At 41.4% G+C, this 20,548-nt stretch overlaps 1 protein-coding gene across 8 annotated transcripts in view; it reads right to left on the bottom strand.

Annotated features, from left to right (window-relative positions):
* dock4b (dedicator of cytokinesis 4b) overlaps window positions 1-20,548 on the bottom strand; it is a 113,829-nt gene that overhangs the window by 39,345 nt on the left and 53,936 nt on the right. For all 8 annotated transcript variants that reach the window (XM_085769511.1, XM_085769512.1, XM_085769516.1 and 5 more), the window contains exons 12-22: window positions 19,361-19,449; window positions 14,376-14,501; window positions 11,449-11,573; window positions 10,670-10,832; window positions 8,371-8,477; window positions 6,637-6,790; window positions 5,375-5,472; window positions 5,082-5,165; window positions 3,645-3,745; window positions 2,664-2,745; window positions 1,476-1,646 (exon numbers count right to left, since the gene is read on the bottom strand). In XM_085769511.1, coding sequence (XP_085625637.1) covers window positions 1,476-1,646; window positions 2,664-2,745; window positions 3,645-3,745; window positions 5,082-5,165; window positions 5,375-5,472; window positions 6,637-6,790; window positions 8,371-8,477; window positions 10,670-10,832; window positions 11,449-11,573; window positions 14,376-14,501; window positions 19,361-19,449 — 1,300 coding nt within the window. The remainder of the gene's footprint in view (window positions 1-1,475; window positions 1,647-2,663; window positions 2,746-3,644; window positions 3,746-5,081; window positions 5,166-5,374; window positions 5,473-6,636; window positions 6,791-8,370; window positions 8,478-10,669; window positions 10,833-11,448; window positions 11,574-14,375; window positions 14,502-19,360; window positions 19,450-20,548) is intronic.

Here is a 20,548-nt window from a genome sequence, read left to right as displayed (position 1 = left end):
TCTGATACATGGTATATTTGGAGCGTAAGAACAGAAAAAGAGAAATCCTGTTTATTGTTCATGAGGACCAGTTGTTCTCCTAGTGAAATGCCATCTGTGCAAAAATGATATGAATTAAACAATAGTCAAAGAGTGATCTGGCAACACATCACTGTGTTCAACGCTCTTCTACACGTCACATAGGTGAGTCTGTGATGTGATGCACCTTATAGTCATTATATTATAAAAGGTGCCAAATTATGCACCCATGGCTTCGTTGGTTAGGTGTATTAATTGAATTGATGATGTGTGTTAGCCAGAGTGTGTGCCCACATGCCACAGATTAACTGAGATTAACACTGGCCTGACCCGTATCCTCCCACAGCTATTGTTTTGTCGAGAATACAGATTAGTCTAGATCAGAAGTCAGTGCAGGGATGACGGGGAGCTTTACAGACCACATGGAGAGGGCACCACTGAAATAGCTAATGTTATACTAATAATCTCATTCTCCTTGCTCTAAAGTGAGGTGAAATTATTACAGAGTCACTGAAAACTGACTGGAGGGCTTTAAACAAGACTCCTAGTTTAATAGCTCAACTCCTCCTGTCAGTCTCTTGAGGACTTTGTTATAATTGTTCAAATGAGCTGTGAAAGTAAAACCTGGCGGAGGAATAAACCTGGTGAGAACTTTCTTTCCTTAACGCTGGAACAAAACATATGTTAAGGGTTCACATGGGGGAGGTGAACACCGAGGAAATAAAGAAGAGAAATTACTACAAGCTTAGGTAATTTAACACACACACACGCGCACACACACACACACACACGCACACACACACATGCGCACACACACACGCACGCACAGAGAGCAACCCAGCTATGATTCTTATAACAGTAGATGATTGTGGCCAATGAGAATACAGAAAAGCCAAATAAGAAAGGTGCTGAGGAAGGGGAGCAGGCCTTGTATAAATAGGCAAAATAAAGAGATGGAAAAGGAGAAGATAATGAGATACAGGGGTACACAAACAAACTCACACAGGTACTCTGGAGGCAAAAATTACAGGAATTTCTCTGACAAGTGGTTTTAAAAAAAAGATACCACACAAGCAGCTGTTCCTGGTGTGTAATTAGGATTATCTTTGGCATCTTCAGCTTGTTTGTTTAGGTCTCGTTTGAAATCAGCGAAGGCGGCTGCCCTGCTGTGCTCACCTCCCACCGGAAAAAAGCAAAAGCTGCCACAGAAATTCCTATTCCGACTCCAGACCCTCTGGCAGCATGAAATTCAATTACAGCCAATTTCTCACCTATCTCAACTGCATTAACAGCAGTCCTCCAGAATGAAAACATGGTGTGGTGCACATGTGCCAAAAGACACACACAAATGCACATGTGATGATCATGAAAGCACAGAGGAGCTGAGATGCGTTCATGCTTTTGCACAGACACACACACACACACACACACACACACACACATACACAAACATGTACCTGTGTTTGTGCAACGGGGCTGGTGGCTTTGTTTTCCTGCGAGAGGAAGAAACGGATGGACATAAAGAGCTCGTGGATGCAGACTCTGAACTCCTCCTCGTTCTGGCCTCCTGTGGCCAATGAGAAGAGCCGGCGAGATTGGATAATGTACTTGAAGATGTACTCGCTGGCCTGGAGGAAAGAGGGAACAATCATTTATCAGTTGTTGGGAAATGAAAAAGCCAAGTCAGAGTTCCCTTCGAGGGAAAATAGTCAAAGAACAATGTAATATTAAACTCTTAGCCCTGATATATTCAATCCAAGGTTTTATGACTCAATTTAAATGAGAAAAGTGCAGTGCAAACATTTATTCCAAAAACTTTGATCTTCAAATTGCTGTTTAAAGTACTGTTATATTTTATTAATGTATTTGATTAATTCCAGATATTAGCTTGCTCCAGCGTCTTTACTGTGAGGAGGTAAAAACAATATTCTAGTTGGACAAGTGGTCAGACAAGATGTCATCTTGAGCTTTTGGACCTTGATATGTACATTTCATATGATATTCTCACAATTTCAACCAAATATCAGATTGATCTATAATGAAAACAACAAAAGACACAAATTCATAAAAACTAATTTGTATGAGGATTCATGTTTTTCTTTTTACAAAACTGAACTTGGTGCTCAAAAAAAGCCTGGTAAAATACATATAATGAATCACATCCACCACATGTGCTGTGTATTGCTCATTTATTATTTACTGCATGACATAGAAACATTTACATCAGCTGCAGAGTGTGTTCCGTGAATGATAAATGAGGAAACTGCAATACAGAAGCCGCACTGTGTTTCTCTGATGGCGTATCTGTATGAGTCATTAGAATAATGTGATATGGATCCCCAGCACCAGAGGCACTGCATTTCTGCTGATTAAAATTGCATGCAGCGTCATAGACAGAGGAGGGGAATAATGAATGGTGGCATGACACACTCACTGCTGATTAGCAGGGATGGCAGAGAGAGGCAGCAAGTTTGTTTATTTGTATATCTGGATGCATCTGGTGGTGTATGTGTACATTGTGTGATTGTGCGTCTATAAAGACAACTGCATGTGGTAGTGTGCATGAACATGAAAATATCGCTCCACCTGACTTTGTGTGTGTGTGTGTGTGTGTGTGTGTGTGAGAGAGATACCACATGCCTCACCTTGAGCACCTGCTGTATGTGATCCTGATGCTCTGCGTCAACAATGCGGTCCACGTACCACTTCAGCACTTTGATCAGGTCCCTAGAGGAGACACACACACACACACAGCATCACTACTCGGCTCGAGGAGCATCACACATACCCTCTCCCACTGGATTTGGCAAATATAGATGAGGCAATGCAGCATTTTAAAATGAAACACTTGACATCACACACAGTCTGCCACTTATTTGCCACTATTTCATAAATATGGCCGATTTTAATGTTATAATTGGAAATAATGATAAAAAAAGCCAATAAAAAATCCTCTTATATGGGTGAATTTTAGAAGGAAACTCCTCAAGTCTAATCAGATATTAGAAGAGAGTCATCCTTTATCGTTCAGAGAGCTGGTTACAGAGGAAGGGTTTTCTCATTCTAATCAGCAGACTAGCTGACATCTTGATTCTCTAATAATAACTTGAGATAGTTACAATTAAGGTGTGACACTTCTAATGAAACAATATCACAGGTAAGAGAGTTGAAAGCAGATGGATGTGGCAGCGGCACCGTCAACACGCACAAGTACTGAAGAAGAAGAAGAAAAAAAGGAGACAGCACCAGCACGGTATCTTAGCAGGTACAGAGAGTGTGAAGGAGACAGCCGGTGAGAACAGCAGGTTGTGAATATGTGTGTGTGTTTGTGCGTGTGGTAGACAGGAGGAGGAAGTAGGAGGTAGGAAAAACCAGCACAATTTCATGATTCACTTTTCATCAGCCAGGGGGCACCATAACCATTTTGTTCACACTTCAACATTGTGACTAAAATCAAAGCCCAGAGCTGCCTCTTAGCACTGACGCAGGTTGGCCTCTGTGACTGCCTCTGATGTGATACTTCATTACAATACAATAAAACCTGCAACGTTGTGTGCTCAAGGTGCTGCTGAAGCCTTAAATAGCCACGTTTACAGAGGGGAAGGCTGAAATGTCATGTCACACACCTATAGGACAAAGCTCCGGCGAAGTGGCTCTCGATGTACGTGTCCATGACTGGTTTGAAGTGCTGGAATTTGCTGTCCTGGAGAAGGTTGATGATATGGACCTAGAAATAAACAGAAGACAAGTCAAGCACTATGCTTTTGTGAAGAAAATTACTGTCTTCGCAACCCCTTAACCTTTAAATACAGTTTTCTTCTTATGAAGATGATGACTACACTATTCCATCAGATGGAAAAGAATCTCCACAGCCTGTTCAAATAAAGTTTTGTGTGTTTGAACAGTGTTAAGCTACACAGGATCAACTAACATGAGACTTTGTTTTTGATGATGTGGATTAAATTATGAGATGAGACAGTTATGCTTTTATGTAATATTCTTTTTTATTGCTATTTCACAGTTTTCTACTCTCTCCAACTGTTTTTATTATTATTGAATGACTGTATAGTGTCTTTACTGTCTAGCTTTACTTCAGTCCAGTCTCACTTTTGACTCAGTGATCTGTTGTGATACTGTTGTTATTGCCTTTGATTTGTTATGAAATGGTGCTAAATAAATCAATTTATGATTAAATGTTACTATATTAAATGTTTAAGACTGCTATTAAAACAAATTATAGTGACATTTATAGTCATTATTAGATGAATCTTCAACTTGAAATGACTGAATGAAATGAAACAGGAAACCTATGTGAGAAGGTAACATTGCACGCAAATAAACAGTATTATGCAACACCAGCAATGACCGATCAGTTTATTTTATAAGCAACAGAACTGCAACACTTAAAATACTGTATATCAAATATTAAAGATAAGAGGAAAAATACTATATCTTGAAAAATGTTTGGAAATATAGATGTCTTGAATAAGACGATGATAACAGCTGAGGGAAAAGGTGGTTACACATATTACTCTGTGTCTCCCCCGCATGCAGCTTGTTGCACTGAATTTGTCCAGACCACAAAAGACGAGTCCACTTGTCAGACTCGTTGGATTGATCTCAAAACCACAAAAAGGAAACTTGATGAGTGCACCGGCTCACTGGACCTTTTCATCATTGATAACGCCACACCGAGCGGAGCAAGTGCGTTTGTGTGTCAGTGTGAGACTGATGGGGAGAGCGGGAGGGACACTCACAGGCAGAGAGACAGAGAGAGGGGGCGAGAGAGACAGCGAGAGAGAGAGAGAGAGAGAGTGAGAGAGAGAGATCGATTCCTGGCCTCGCTCTATCAGCGCAGTGCAGCATGACCAGGGTGAGATTGGTTCAGCGAGCTTTGAAGCGTTACATCACCAGATCTTTCACCAACAGTTAGTTTGTGTTTCTGTTTTCTGGGTTGGACTCAGACACTTTGAGATGCTCCTGACACATGAGAAAAACAGGAAACAAAAAATACAGAAAAAGACGCATGGATATGACCAGAACATCACGGATGACTTACTCACCAGAGAATCAAACACCTTCAGCCCGTATCTCTGAGAGCTTTCATCCAGAATACCAAAGAGGGTGTCCAGGGTGTCCTGCAGAAACTGGCGTGGGGACAGGGACAAAATGGGAGTTGAGTACAAACCGCCACTCAGCTGAAGCTTCAAATCAACTTTTCAAGACTTTAGTCGTTGAACATGCTCAGCATCGCCAAATGAAACCAGAAACACGTGGGCTGAAATCAAATCAGAAACAATCAATACTACAAATGGCTAGGATAGCAGCAGCAATCCAGGGCTGACTGTGGTCCTACTTTGACAATCTCTGAGCCATCGATCTCCTTCAGCTTCGAGAGGCTGTCGTTGATCCTTTCGGGGTGGGCTCTCCACTTCAACAGGTCCAGCATATCACCTGGAGAGAGACAGAGGGAGGGAGACACGGAGGGATAAGCGGCCGAGATACGAAAAGCCGTCAAACAGAAGAGGTAAAGACACATCTCATGTTTGTTTGTCAAGACAAGCAAGATTTTGAGAGCAATATGCACCTCGGATCACAAAGCATCGCCACGCCCTTCAATTATAGCCCCAAAACTCCACTGAATCCAAACAAATGATGACATTTTCAAGTGCAGCGGGATAAAGGAGATAAAAAGTCATTTTCCTGAGCCAGAGTCCCCAGACATAGGCATGAATAAAACATAAACCCCGAGAAGAAAGTCTTTTAGCTGTCTCCTCAGATTCTGTTCAACCTGAAGCTTGTCTTTTTGCAACTTTATGTGTGCATGTGTTTGTGTGTGCGTGACTGAGTTTGTTTGTACCGATCTGTCAAATATATATATTTTTTTACCTCCCAATAAAAACTCAGGAATACTTCTACAAACAATTCACCCCCCAAAAGAACTCTCATTGAGGAAATTAACAGCCTGTTGCAAATAAATAGTGCCTGTAGCTTTTATAGTTATATATTCTACCAGCTACTTAATGAGGTACAAAAAACAATTCATCACTCTCAGACTCACTGTAGTCTGGTACAATAGTGACAGAGTCTGGTGAAGTTTGGGATGCAAAAAAAAACAAATGTCTCCTCTAATGTTCCCTTTATTACACTTTACATTCATCACAGGCTAATGATTTTTTCCACCTTAAATGGGGCCAGCTAGAAAAAATAGGGCTAAAAGCACATTTCTGGAAACACAAGAATTTGTTAGTTCATTAGTGAGCGCTTCAAACTGGAGGCTATTTCTACCACCCTGCATATTCACAGGTTTATTCGCACAATCTGTGGCTTGGATAGAAAACCACTTTCTCACTTGCAGAGAACCCGTCTCTTCCTCTGTGTTTTTTTTTTTTTTTTGGTAAACATATGGTGCTTTACCACTTTCGTTTGCCTTTTGTGAAATGATGATAACTGTCTTTGGCTGTAGTACTTCTATTCCCTACCTCCCAAACTGTACAGTACAGATGCAGAGGACTAGTACTAGAAAGCACTGCACGAGCTCACTCGAGCACCTCAGCCACGCCAAGCGCACCTCACTAGGCAAGTGGGCAAAATGTCAATCCCTGAGTGTGGTTTTACCATTCTGTGTGAGCTTGGTGGAGCACAGGAAGCTGGTGATCCAGAAAGATTCCTTGGTGCCTTTCAGCGTCTGGTTGTTGGACGGGAGGCTGGGCTTGGAGAACGGCAGCTTCAGGTAGCGCGAACAGTCTGCCAAGTTGGTGTTCTCCTCACACTGGAGAGGAAAAGGAGAAAGAGAGGCACAGTAGGTTAACAGGAAAGGAGTGGAAGAAGAGCTAACGTGATGCTGCGCTCACTGTTTTGCTTTAACTGTCAACATTGCACTGGATCAAATGTAGGTTTCTACAGTATTCTCTACCACAGGCTTAGGGTTGTAGGCTGTATGTAATTGATGTAAAGCCATAAATCACAGACAACAGGATTAAACCCTGGTTGAAGGGTCAGATTTAAAGTTCAGCTTGTAGCGATGACAACACTGCAGAGGTTGATGATGAGATTTTGTTATTTTTGGGTTTAATGCCAGCCTTAATGCACAGCTGAGGCCATTCGAGCTCCAAAGCTACCACACAGTTTGGACTGATTCTTCTGTGTCTATTTTGGGTCTGAGGAGAAAACTAGGCCATGCCAGTTTCATTGAGCTTTTCAGCAACTTCCATCTGGCATTAGAAAGGGCCTTTTCCCCCCCTTAAACGGTGGGAACACACCAGGATACCGGAGCTGTCCTCTAAAACTGGCAATGCTCAGGTTAGAAGGGTTTCTGTAAGGCTAAATCTGGTGGCAGCACAAGAGAAAAGAGGACAATGAAAATGTTTTTAAAGACAGCTCAAAGAAACCGTAGTTAACAGCAGGATAAATAATCAGACTTCTGGTCACTGTTCTGCCTCACTGCCAATAAAACACATGAAGGAGCTCCATGCTTTTCTGTCCTCCGCAAAGCCTCAGGTTTATGCACACACCCTTTGCCTGCAGCTGAGGAAAAGCATGTAGTCTGCAATTATTCTCAATTACACCCAAGACAGTCTTCCAGAGGCTTTTAAGTTGGGATGCAGGCCATTTTATTTGCTTTAGTCTTTTGATGTGTCAAACCTAAAATGTGTGAAAAGATGACAGCGAGTCTCTTAGTGTCTATAAAATGCAGAAAATGGACATAAAGGTTGGACTAAATACAGAGACAGGCTCACAGAGGAGGTCCGCAACAACATCCGTCAGCTTTGCCTCAAAGGAAATGTGCATACATCCAGTTGAGCAACAACTGTTTCTTACACCAGCACAGATACATAGACATACATTAAAACTGACTCACAGTTAAATTCAGCCTTGCAGCTTCGCAATGTTATGTAAGTGGACATTAGTCACTGGCCCGCCAGGCTGTATTGGTGTGATGCGAGCTGGCACCAAGCAGGGTGACAACAGAATGATAGCATTTAGCCCTTTAGAGCTAATTATTCACATAATAATGTATACAGCGTGAAACAACACGCAAAAGTGAGTGGGTTCACTGAGGAGAATCTACCAGCTGCAATCAACCAGTTGACGACAATGATCATAGAAATTTTTTGTCTCTGATTGGAGAAATCTTTGGTTTGGCAAATGCTAAATATGTCATAGCGGCTCATCCTAATGTTTTTTGAGATGATGTCACTTTTTGTTACATCAGTGAAAATGCATCAAAACAGTGACATCATCTCATCCTGAGTCAACCTTGGATGGATTACACATTCGCTTGCCCTGTAAAAGACCCAGCCAATTCTATTCTCAGTCTAAGTCTTGATAGTGAGGGTATGTGGGTCTTACCTTATGAATAATGAGCTCATGGGTGCCATCTGGCAGAGTCCTGCCATCCTCCTGCATCAGAGGAACAAAGGAGTAGCCAAACAGTTTCTTCTCTCCCTTGTCTTTAGCTGTCGAATGACAACACACGGATCAGGGACAGAACCAAAACACACAAGCACAGGCTGCAGGAAAACAAACAAAATACAAAAGCTAATATTACGGCGCCTGCTCTGCTTTTCTTATCACACAGTATACAACCAATACGTTGAAGAAATGGAACTTTGCAAATCAGCTGTAAATGTAGGTTCATGTCTTTAACACACACACACACACACACGAGGGCACGGATGATGAGATAAATGTTACTGCTATCTGTTTCAGCACAATCAACCAGCAAAATGCATGGAAGGCAACTGTTAGCCTGAATTCTTAGAATTGTTAGACTTGAATTCATAACTCAAAATATTCATAACAACTCTGTGAATGCTTGCAGTGTTGCATTTTAATGAGTAATACTGAATATAAAATGTGTTAGCAGGGAACCTCTAAAGGATACCTTTAACTCCTAAGTCTCTCACACCTACACCCACAGCTTTCAATTGTGAGAGTGCAGTGAATCTCGCCCCTCCCCACACCCCTTTTGTGGGAGAATATGACTATGTAACTTCGACTGCAGCAAATACAAGCAAAAACTGGCTAAAACATTACTTCTAATGTTGTTAAATGTAGTCCTGGAGTCTGATTAACACTGCTGCTGTGTTTTTTAAGAAGCTCTCTGAAGGCTTTGGGCATAATTTGCATTATGAACACATGTAATCTGATTTCTCTGCTGTTTTAGTGCTAATGTGAACACAGCGGGAAGTAAGAAGAGTGGTGCTGGGAAGGTTTCCATTTCCTTTCATTGCAGCACTGCTGATTAACTTAGCCAGCATCTACTAGTCTTCTGTTTGAGTGTGTCTACAGTACAGTATGTGAGCTTGCATGTGTGTGTGTTGATTCTCCCAGGAGAAACACAAGTTTGTACTGTATTAAACTTAGAAACTGGTACTTCACCACTGCCATTTTATTTCCGTCTTGCTTTGCTGCGATTAAGTTTTTATACCAAGGAACCTATTGCTCACAGAACTGTGGACTTTTCCTTTATGTTGTGTCTGGTTCCCTTTGGGCGAGTTTTCCTGATCTATAAGCTTTCACACACTGTGGCACTGGGAGATTAGGAAAGATTAAGTGGTGTTGTGTGAAACATGAGTTTAGCTCAGCTTGGCAGACCAGGTAGAGATTGATCTATGTTACTTCTTGAAACCACTATGCTATTATACTGTATGTACATACATGGAAAGAATTATACTTGGCAGACTTCTACTGTCTACTAAGAAAAACAACTACAGGTCTAGCTCCTCTGACAGCAGTAACAGTAAAGTTGGACAACTTCAGGAAATGATTTCATCCGTTTAAAATATCTCAGAACACATCAACCAACAAACAGCTGCAATAAAACTAAGCACTGCACCGCTGACACCGACAGATCCCTTTAGCATCATTTAGGAAAACACTGGACTCCCTGCAAACAAATGAACAATTACTGCAGCTACATAATCGCTGCAACAACATGAGCACATTTAAAAGCATATTAATAAAAAATGAGCTTTCTGCCATGGCTTAATTGAAAATGGGAGTGTCCGCAGAGTCTCTGAGTTTGAGAGCCCTAATAGTATATATAATATGGTCTCCTCAGTTTGGTGTCACCACAGGTCTAATTTGGACTCTTACATAGGCAGCCCTTGAGTGTCAATGTGACCACTGCCAGAGGTAATAAGGCTACTAAATCTACAGCACCACACCACACAGCCTCCCAGCCTGGCATAATAATATCAGCTTGTTATGAGAGAAGAGATTTGGCTCTCTCCCCGTAGCGCAGAATGAGGGTAGGAGAGACTGAGAGCAATATTTTGGTCATAATTAAAGATTTGTCTCATTAGGAGGTGAGAAGTTGGACAAACAGTCTCATTAGGAAAAAACTAAAAGCGCAGACTTATGCACATTGTCTATTTGGGGATAGTAGCAGCAGCCTTGGGGCTTGAGGCTGGATGGTTGGCAGGTTGAAGCGGGTGGAAAAGTGAAGGTTTAATGTGCTCTTCTTCCTCCATAACAACACATCTTTGCCCTTGACTCCCTTGGATAATCATCTGAAAAGAAAAAAACACCTCGGGCCTTCACACCCCTGGCAGCTAATGCGTGAAACAGTGTGAAAGCCTGGAGAAAACAATGTGTTCACTTAACCTTTCCTAGATAAATGATGGTTGTCCACAGTCCCACTTACTGGAGCAGTGTCTGAACTCAAACCGGACGTGTGACCCCCGGAACATGTCGACTGGGATGGGAAGCTTGATCTGCTCCGCCCAGCGAGGGCTGTTGTTGTGATACAGCACCAAGGAGTGGTACTCATCGCCGCCTGGTTCACCTGACCCAGCAGCCACATGACTCTGACAGGCAAAAAGTAGAGAGATCACAGGGTCAGAGGAGGTCGTTGATGTGGGTGAAGAACAGGATGTGAAGAGAGGAAATAAGACGAGAAACCAGGCCCGAAGATGACGCAAAGAAGGATGCAGATGAATGAACGCAAGACATATAGATATAAATATACTGGAAATCTTACACTCGCCACCACGTGCCAATAAAGTGAGAATGACATGGTTCATATGTGTGTTCATGTGTGTTGGAGGGTTGCGTGTTATGTGCCGGCAGCGGCAGCAGAGTTATATTTGACTCTATTTTCTGTCCTAGGCTGAGGCAGCGCAGGAAACCACAGAGGCAGACTGTCACAGTGCTGCACTAGAAATGGGCAACACAGTGGAAAGACACTTAGCTCTCATCTGGGTCAGCGATATTTAAATTAAGAGCTTTGCTCCAAAATAAGACACCCGATATTAAAAAAAACAGAGTCAACTAAGGCCTTAAATGAAGTGTTTACTATCCTTAAACATAGTGTTTATCCTTTAAAAATATATATTTCCCAAATGACAGTTATGGATCTTGCAGAAATGGAGACATAACAACTATGACACACAGCTGTTAAATAAAAAAAAAGGTTGTTGTTACCTTGAGGACCTGTCCATCGATGTCCAGCACATAGACAGTGATCTCTACGTTCCTGGCGACACTCTTCCCTCCCTTCTCAAACTCTCCTTTCTCCAGTGTGACGTAAAGGTCATTTCTCATCTCTCCTGCAAGAACAGGAAGGTAAAAGGAGGCAACAAGCCATTGATTATGCACACAAGCAAGAATTAATAATGACCTCTCAGCAACTTGGTGACAATGTTCGGTGTAATGCCTCATGACAGGGGTGGACAGCATTTACATTAGTGGTGGCTAAAGATACATCCTCTGGTAACATTAAAAATAAGCCTGAGTTATACAGAAAATACAAGATTTATAATCTGCTGCAAGCCCAAAAATATACTTAAAAAAAGAAAGTATCCACTATGCAGCTCTACTAACAACAAAGCAAAGAGTTCACTATTTTAAAAAAAAAATGACCAGAACTGATTTTCTGATGACGGCTATTTCGCCCACAACATGATGTCTGATGAGTATGCACTGTGTCTTCTGCTGGAACATTTGAACATCATGAGATCTGATATGTGACAAAGAACAATGTATTGTAATGTATATTTCCTGGTGTTGCAGACTCATCATCTGTAACCCTCAGATGTGATCATAGTAATGAGCTATCATCTATTCATGTAGTACTGCTCCCCAACACCTGTGATTAGAGTTTACCATATAACACACAGTGAGCACATGGAAAACATATGTACAGTAGTTATGAGCAACAGGTACATGGCTATTATTACTGTACTTGTTGCCCTTATTGCTACTGTACATGCGGATGTATAAGAAAAACACAAAAAAAGACATGTGCTTGAGATTAAGCTCGTCCTATAACCAGAAAGTTTTGAATACTCAAAATAACTATCAATCACAGTCATTGATAAAACACAGAAACTTTATTAAAAAAAACTTCACTCAAATTATTTCAGTGTCTGAGATTTAAAAAAACAAACAAACCTATAATCTTCCCTGCAACACAGTCTTTAGTCATGGCTGCAATCTGCAAGTAACAGCAATAATAAGAAGTCTACATCTCTTTGTTCTAATTGCAGCTGGATGTACAACATCTGCGCCAGATGCATATTTATGCCATTCTGTAGGGGAAGTCAAAATGGTGCAAAGCGGTGTGAGTAAGAAAAAGGATGGGTCTGTTTCCTCTGCAGCCAAGCTAGGGTCAGACGCATTGTGAAACTGGTTCCCCATCTAACCTCTGTGGTGTGTGTTTGTGTGTGTGTGAGAGAAAGAGAGAGAGACAGAGAGAGAGAGCTCATCATATCTCCATCTCTAGGGTCAGCATTGATTTTCTGCTCTTAACAACAGTAACCATGGCAACACAAGGCATTTTATATACCTCCATACTGTACAACTGCAGCGCACACACTAAAGAGAGCAGGAAGGTGGACGGACTCACAAGGGGGCAGTCTGTCTAATGGACAATGGAAAAACAGGAAGTGGAAACCTGTAGACGCAGAGCAGCCAGACGGAGAAACGAGTGTGTTTGTATGTGAAAAAGAAAACGAGGGGGAAAGATACTGTGAGATACAAATCTAGAAAATGGAAAGAGAAAGAGAGAGAGAGAGAGAGAGAAAAGAAGGGGAGACGGTTTTCCTTAGCCCAAGGGCAGACTTACACAGGCAGAAAGGGTGAGAGCACTCAGCATTAAGGGTTTGTAGTCAGACAAAGACAAAGAAAGAGGCAGTGAACATAAATCTGTGTTAGTGAGGCGCTGGGGGACCCACAGTCTGTGGTTCCTCTTTATCTGTGTGACCAGACAGCACACCTCACTTATTTAAAAGAACGGCTCGTCTCTGGGTGAAAAGAAAAAAAAAAAAAAACTCCCCTGACGTCCAGCTCTCATAAAAGAATGAACAGACAAAGAGTCTGATGCTAATCCAGACACCTTCCCTTCTACATGCTCTTCCCCTGGATATGTAAATACAAACATGTACATGTTAAGTCCCGTGTTTCATCTTACATTCAAATTGTTGTACACGTGTTACCATGGCAACAAGACCCCATCCAGCTAAGCCTGAGGGTCTCTACAGGAGCCTGTGTCATTTAGGAGGAGCAGCTCCCTGAGTGATGCCTATCTACCTGAAACAACCTGAATATTTCATCTTTCCGAAGGAAACCCTTAGGTGGGATTCAAACATCACTGTGCTAATGCAGTAGGTGTTACCACGGAAACTACTGGGAGTAGACGTCAAAAAGACATTATTCATCATCATAATTATAAGGTTCAAAAGGTGTCAGCTAAAATATTACTTTTATAAACAGGTACTGCATTTTATTTAGAAAAAAACCCAACTAGTAGGGTTACATTAAAAAAATATTGAAACGAACCAAAATAAACAATTTTCTACTAAGTTGAATGAATTTAAGAAGTAAAATGACTGTAGGTCTCCTCTTAATGGTGTCCTGTCCTCTACACAATTTACCCAGTAAGGAGTCATTGTTGAGAATTTATTTTGTCAGAAAGACATTAATTGAAAGAATAAATAAGTTGATATGAGTCAAAATATAAGTTAACATTAATATTGATAAAAAACAGTTCATGTGTTGAATATGTGGTTGAAAGAGACAGCCTTTCATTTCATTTGATTTGGAGTTACATTAAAATGGACTTCACAACCCAAGATGCTCTACGTACAGAAAGGTGAACGTGACGTGATTACGTCAGGGTTTATGTTGTAAGCAGCTATGTATCTTCCTTGAACACGCACACGCTGTATGTTTTTTTCCTTTTTTAATTATTCACTAAAAGCAAACGTTTCGCTTCGTCATTTTTAGTTTTGAAGTTAAATCTATAACAGTCATAAAGGAAACCTTTGGTTTCATGATGTATTCAAAGTGTCAAAAAAATCAATGCTGTCATCCTGTAGATGAGTGGAGATGTTACAGTAGGAAGTGCCTACCTGGCATGATGACATCAGAGAAGCCCAGTTTCCTGGTGATGGACACACCCCGAGTGAAGAGGACCATGTACTCCCGCCTCAGCTGCTCGATGTCCCCGTGGAGGAGCTGGAGAGCCACTGCCAGGCCTGACATGAAATAACAGCAAAACTCAAAGTGTGAAATATCATACACAGCAACAACATGATCTTAGATGTTTCATCTCTTATCTCACGCCAAAGCCACCCAATAAAAAGCTCAAAATACAGTATATCATAACCCTATTCCCAACACTATAAACAATCAGGTATCGGTGAGCTCAGAGAGAAACTATTGACAAGGGCATAATTCAAGCTTTTATTACCACTGCATGGGCATATCTATTATATCAGTTGCTAACAGCAACACTTGTATTAGGAAGGCAAGCAGACACCCCCGTGCACATAAACAAAAAATGCAAACAGCCTGTGAGTCACTCGCAGTTCCTTTTTATTAAGAGGAAATCCTACATGAAGGCTGTCGTCTTGAATCAATATCCTTATGCAATAACGCAATAACTCCAAATGTCAGTGCAACTAAATTAAAGGGCTGGCTTGAGCTCAAAATGCATCTCTGTGATGTGCGTGTGTGTGTGTGTGTGTGTGTGTGTGTGTGTTGACCATGCACAGGATGAGGAAAAGCAGATACGTAAAGAGCAGCGAGGGAACGTACAAGAGACAAGATGATGATTATTGCTGTGGATGTTCTTGGGAAAGTTGGGAGGAAGTGGTGAGATGGTTCAATAGCTGCAAGAGGTTTCAGTCACTGAGAATCAACAAAGAGATGAGGCTTGTTTGCAAACCTGCTAGCAATATGCCAAAGAACGACGCCTGGGCTACAAAGGCAGAGAGCAGCAGGAAGCAGGGAAGTTGAGGAAAACAAGGGGCTTTAAGTTTTCAGGCTCGCTGCCAAATTGGGGAGCGGATAGAAATATTGTAACGTCTTTGTTTTAGAAGTGGCTGCTTCAGTCAGCTTTGTGGAATCACTAATTAAACTACCAAGATCAGGTTGGAGACATGGACAAAATGACATGAGGCGCGAGTCAGACACTACAGTACAGACCCTTCCTCTCACATACATGTACTTGTACACACCATCAACAGTTGTGGCACAGAGGTCTGGGTGGGATTGAAAAGAGGGTCCCATTAAGTTCAAGGGAGATGTTTTTTTTCTCTACCCAGGCATTATCTTCCTGCCCCTTAATGTGGATCAAGCCTGTGGCATTTATACACACACAAACACGAACACACACACACACACACACAAACACACACTGACAGGCTCTAAAAGCTACTGCGGGGCTACAATTAGGCAAACCAGCTTCATTACTATTCTGCCTGGAAGATGGAGCTGACGCTGACAAAAAAAACACTCCCAACCTTTGCTGCCCTCAGCCCACCCGGCCTGCCTCTTCACAAACTCCAAAATGAAAAATAAAAAAATAAAAAAAGAGACATGGGAAAATAAAATCTCAAAAAACAAAAAAACAAAACACTGGACTTGTCGCAGCCTCTTCTGTCACTGCCTACGCCTGCATGTGGAGGCGGGAGCTGAATTACCTACCTGACCTGACTCATACAGAGACACATTCTTATGAAATCCCCTTTATGGATTACTGGGCTTTGTGTAAACAAAATCACCATCTCCTCTAATCAACTCTCTCTCTCGTCTTTCGAATTTGATTATCCAAAAAGCCCCCCCTCCGCCCCACCCCCACCCCCACTCCCACGACCCTGAAAGATACAGGTAAAGAAAAATGAGATTGTCATTAGGCTGCATGTGAACAAAACAACTGTCTCTCTCTGCACAGACTCCCTCTCTTCCCCCTTTATTACCCCAACAGCCCAGCGTTCTTTATATTTTAAGGGCAGCGCATTCATCTCTCCCCTGTTAATTGGCTGCTAATAAGAGACTTCTGGCACGCTGCCCGGGCTGTTTAAAAGGAGAACCACACAGAGAGACTACTGGAGACACACACATACACACAGTCACGCAAAGACGAGGCACACAAAATGGCACAGTATATAAACATGTACATGTATACGCACATTACGTTATCCCGCTCCACTGCACACTTGTTTTAATTGCCCTCCTGACACTAAACGTAATGAATTGTGGTCTTTAAATTATGCATGGTCCTCTATAACTCCTGCACGGACACTTTCAGAGACACGGTGAAGAGGAGACGCTGACCTGTTCGCTAATGATGAAATATTCCTCCCAGTTTGCACATTTTGGTGTGTGGAGGCAAGAGAAGTGACTCAAGTCTGTTATCGGTTTTTAAATGTTGCTCTGCAGCAGAATAATTGCCCTTTAGGAGGAATTGCCTTTTTCGGATGAATATGCTGCCGGTAAAAATGTTCTGCGAGTGACGTTGTGGCTCTATCGAATGCAGAGGAGGAGGCAATGAACTGTAAAGACACAGGGGATTCAAGAATAGTAAAAAAAAAGAAAAAAAGAAGAAGCAATCTGTGAATTTGCATTGCGAATGTTTCCTCAAGTATTTTTGGTTGTAACTTGTTGCTCAATGTGCATCTTTAGGAATGTGGTCACAAAGATCAGGAAGTTACAACCTGTCACAGTCCTATTTGTGGAACAGCAGGTGTGTTTGTGTGTGTGTGAGAGAGAGCATGACATGTAATTAAAAAGACAAATTTAAAAGAGCACAACCCTTGAAAGGTGTCAAAGCTAATAAAATCATAATTAATACATTCAGTCCAGGCAGATGAATGGTCCTCATAATACATAAATGAAAGCTACTATCCAGCACTACTTATCTTAAAAATTGAAATAATTACCCCTGCTTTGAGATTAAAGCATTTTTCTTTCATTTTCGCAAGATCAATGTCAAATTCAGTTAAGTGGTGGAAATGTAATTTTGGAACAAAGTGGCTTGAATTATGCATGCCAGCATATTGTGACAAAGGACCCGCAGCTCTAGCTTAATGCACTTTGAAAGAGAAAAGCACTGAGGCAGATCAGGCGTTCAGCTGGATCAATGTCTTCAGCTGACAACCACTCAATAGCTAACATCCAAGTGTTTGTGATAAACTGCGCACTGCAGCCAAAGACAGGAGGGGAAACTCTTTAAAATAATTCACTTACATGTGTTTATGATGTGTGTGTGTGTGTGCCAGGGTGTGTTTGCATTGGGTGAGTGTGCGCGATGCTGTCAAATAAGAGCCCGGAGCAAACAAGTACATGACGGATACATTTAGAGAAGAAACTGTGAACTGAGGCAACATGCTGTCTTCTGTCAGTCATGTTGTTTTTCCCCAAACAGTGTGATTATTTGCTGATTTTATTTCTCTTTTTTGTTTTGAACTTTAATACCATCAAACAGGCAGGATTGTGCTGTTTTACAGCAGAACCACACATCTGCAGTCTCGTCAGCTAAAATTCATGGGAGTTTAACACCAGCAACAATGCGCCACATTATCTGTATGTGTGATCTGGTAATAAATTTGTGTACTTGTGTGTGAACAGCAGTGGTAACAGTGGCAGCCAATATACAGGAAGAACTTGATCAAGATTTTGTTTGGGTTAAACATGAGATAAGAAAACTGTTAAGTAATTGGTTGCTTAATAGTTCTCTTTTCCACTCAGTCCTTTGCTTTATGTTCAGATCAGAAATCAATTTAACTTTCTGCTGCTTATCAGCCCCACAATGCAAAGCACTTTTCATCTGCAGCCATTCAACAGCAGCTCTGCCATTTAAGATATCAGGTGGATGCTGCGGTTTTGTTATGAACCAACACTGCTCTGGTATCACAGACCATGCTAAACGGCTTTGAGGCTTTCAGTTTAATTACTGCATCCCTTCACGCTTACGCAAGATTATTCATGATAATTTAACATAGTGGAGTTGTGTGCTTTCTCCTCAAGCAATTATTGGTCTTCTGAGGGAAGGTGGAGGGAGAAGCTGACTCAGTAGATGAGTCTCACAGATTCTTGACATTCCTGTAATCTCTCCGGTTTGCATGCGGATAGTCCTCAAAATCAATTATCAACTTTTTTCTATGTGTTCTCAGTGAGAAGACACAAGGGAGATTTAAGAAGACAATGAACTGTTCGCGGGCAAAATGAATATTGTCATTATGAAGATAAGAAGCCTGCAGCAGGTTTGCAGCAATGCTTCACAAACACACATTTATGTAAATCAGCTGTGAGGCAAACTTGTAATGAACTCTTACTGATTGCTTACTGTTGGTTGTGCATTTGCCCCCTTGATGCAAACAGCTGCAAACTAACCAGCACTGTTTAATTCATGATTACAGTGTGTCTTCTCACTTCACACTCTGTCCCATTCAACCTGCCTGCGCTGCAGATTGGAGTCTGAAGTCATAATCAGAAGTTCATCATTTTGTGCAGAGGAGATAATATGGTTCCTCTCACAGCTGTTGTCCTTTCAAACACTGTATAATCAACAGGAGCGATGTATGCTCCATATGACATTTCTTTGACGTTTGAAGAACTGAATGCTCTGATTCTCCACCAACCTGTTGCTATGGGAAACTGCTGATGCTATTGTTCTGTATGGTGCGAATGCAGCTATTTATAAAAAATAATAACCGCAATGCATTTGCAACAACAGGCTTCCTGCAGAAACAACCAGTGCAAAGACTGTGCCGCTCCACCAAAAGAGGAACATCACGCCAACACAAGTGCCACTCACGCTGACCGGAAACTGACTATCGCATGGTAAAGAGACAGATGATGCAAGTCAGCTGCTGAGTTTGTCATCACCGGATCACTTGATTGCAGGTTTTGTGAAAGAAATGACCCGGATTTCCACAAGACTGTGACATAACAGTTTTGAGAGTTGTTCCCTGATTTTAACAACATGAAAGCGTGACAAAAAGTTACCCAATAACCAAGTCTCACACACACCCTGTTGTCCGAAGTCCTAAACCAAAGACAACATTTAGATGTGAGGAAGCAAAATGGATAAAAGAGATGTGGTTCTTACCAGTGTTGGAGCCAGACAGGTTGTATCTGGAATTGGCCTTTTTGATGATATTCTCATGGATCTGGTACCACTCACTCTCAGTGTTACACCTGAGACAAAGAAAATAAATGAACTTAATAGATTTTCTACTTAAAAGACAGACAGTTAAGTGCTACATTTCAGTGACTTTGGGCAACTCCCAGGAAACTGTTAAAACTGATATCACCAAGGCAAATATATGTTGATGTTTAGGCCTGTCATAAATAGGTCAACATGAAAACCCTGGTCCTAAATGTCCCATAATTGAGAAGAATCCCTTTGTCCAGTTTGTTTGTTTTTTAATTATTGAAGTTGAACTTTTCTTAAAGGTACGTAAGGTAATATGTGTCAGATGCATGATTCATTGGTGCTGCTTCAACTCTGATCAATGACAAAACCTACTACTACTAGTTTTGAAAATGGAGCATCAGCTCATCAAGCCTTTTTGCTGTGAATTCAGTGAATACCAGCTAAGACTTTTTAATGCTAATCCACCTTAAAAGCCCCCACTGAAACCTCTCACGGCTGTTACTACAGATATAGAAAAAGTGTTTGTTTTTTCTTGTGAACTAAGTGTATTTGGCCAGTCGCTCTGATCCAGATATAATTTAGGTCAAACTAATGTGTCAACGGTAGCCTTTTCTGTCCCTCGGGGCAGTGTGTAGACTGGGTTAGACCACAGAATAGTTGCGCTACAAAAATAAAAGCAACAAGCCTCTGAGGTGTGAGATGTGAGATGCCTGCCTTTTTGTGTGTGAAATAGTGATACCAGGCTACCAGCTGATAGGATGAGTTGCTTCAAGGCTTCAGGGGAATTTTAGCACAAGGTTTTTGAGATCTGATATATTATCCATTTTGAAAGGTGGAGTATTTGTTGGTATTTCCAATAAAAAATGACTGAACTGTGGATGGTGACTCTTTTTTTCCACATGTTTACTTTCTTGATGTGAGTGAGATGAGACTATTAAATAGGATGCTAACACAGGAGATGGTTAGCTTAGCTTAGCATAAGTAACACCCTTTAAAAGCAATGCTTGTAGTATTTCCCCAGAGAACACATCACATGTTAATAACTAGCTTTGGAGATGCTGGTGTTATATTATGCAGATTGCTGAACTCTTTCTGCAAGAAAGCAAAATGGTAAAACCCTTCTATTATGTTTCAATATAT

The sequence above is a fragment of the Trachurus japonicus genome, chromosome 23 (genome assembly GCF_045865225.1).
Source record: "Trachurus japonicus isolate A0001 chromosome 23, Traja_1.0".
NCBI lineage: Eukaryota > Metazoa > Chordata > Actinopteri > Carangiformes > Carangidae > Trachurus > Trachurus japonicus.
The sequence above is the reverse complement of the archived record's forward strand: the minus strand, read 5'-3'. Positions and strand labels throughout refer to the sequence as shown.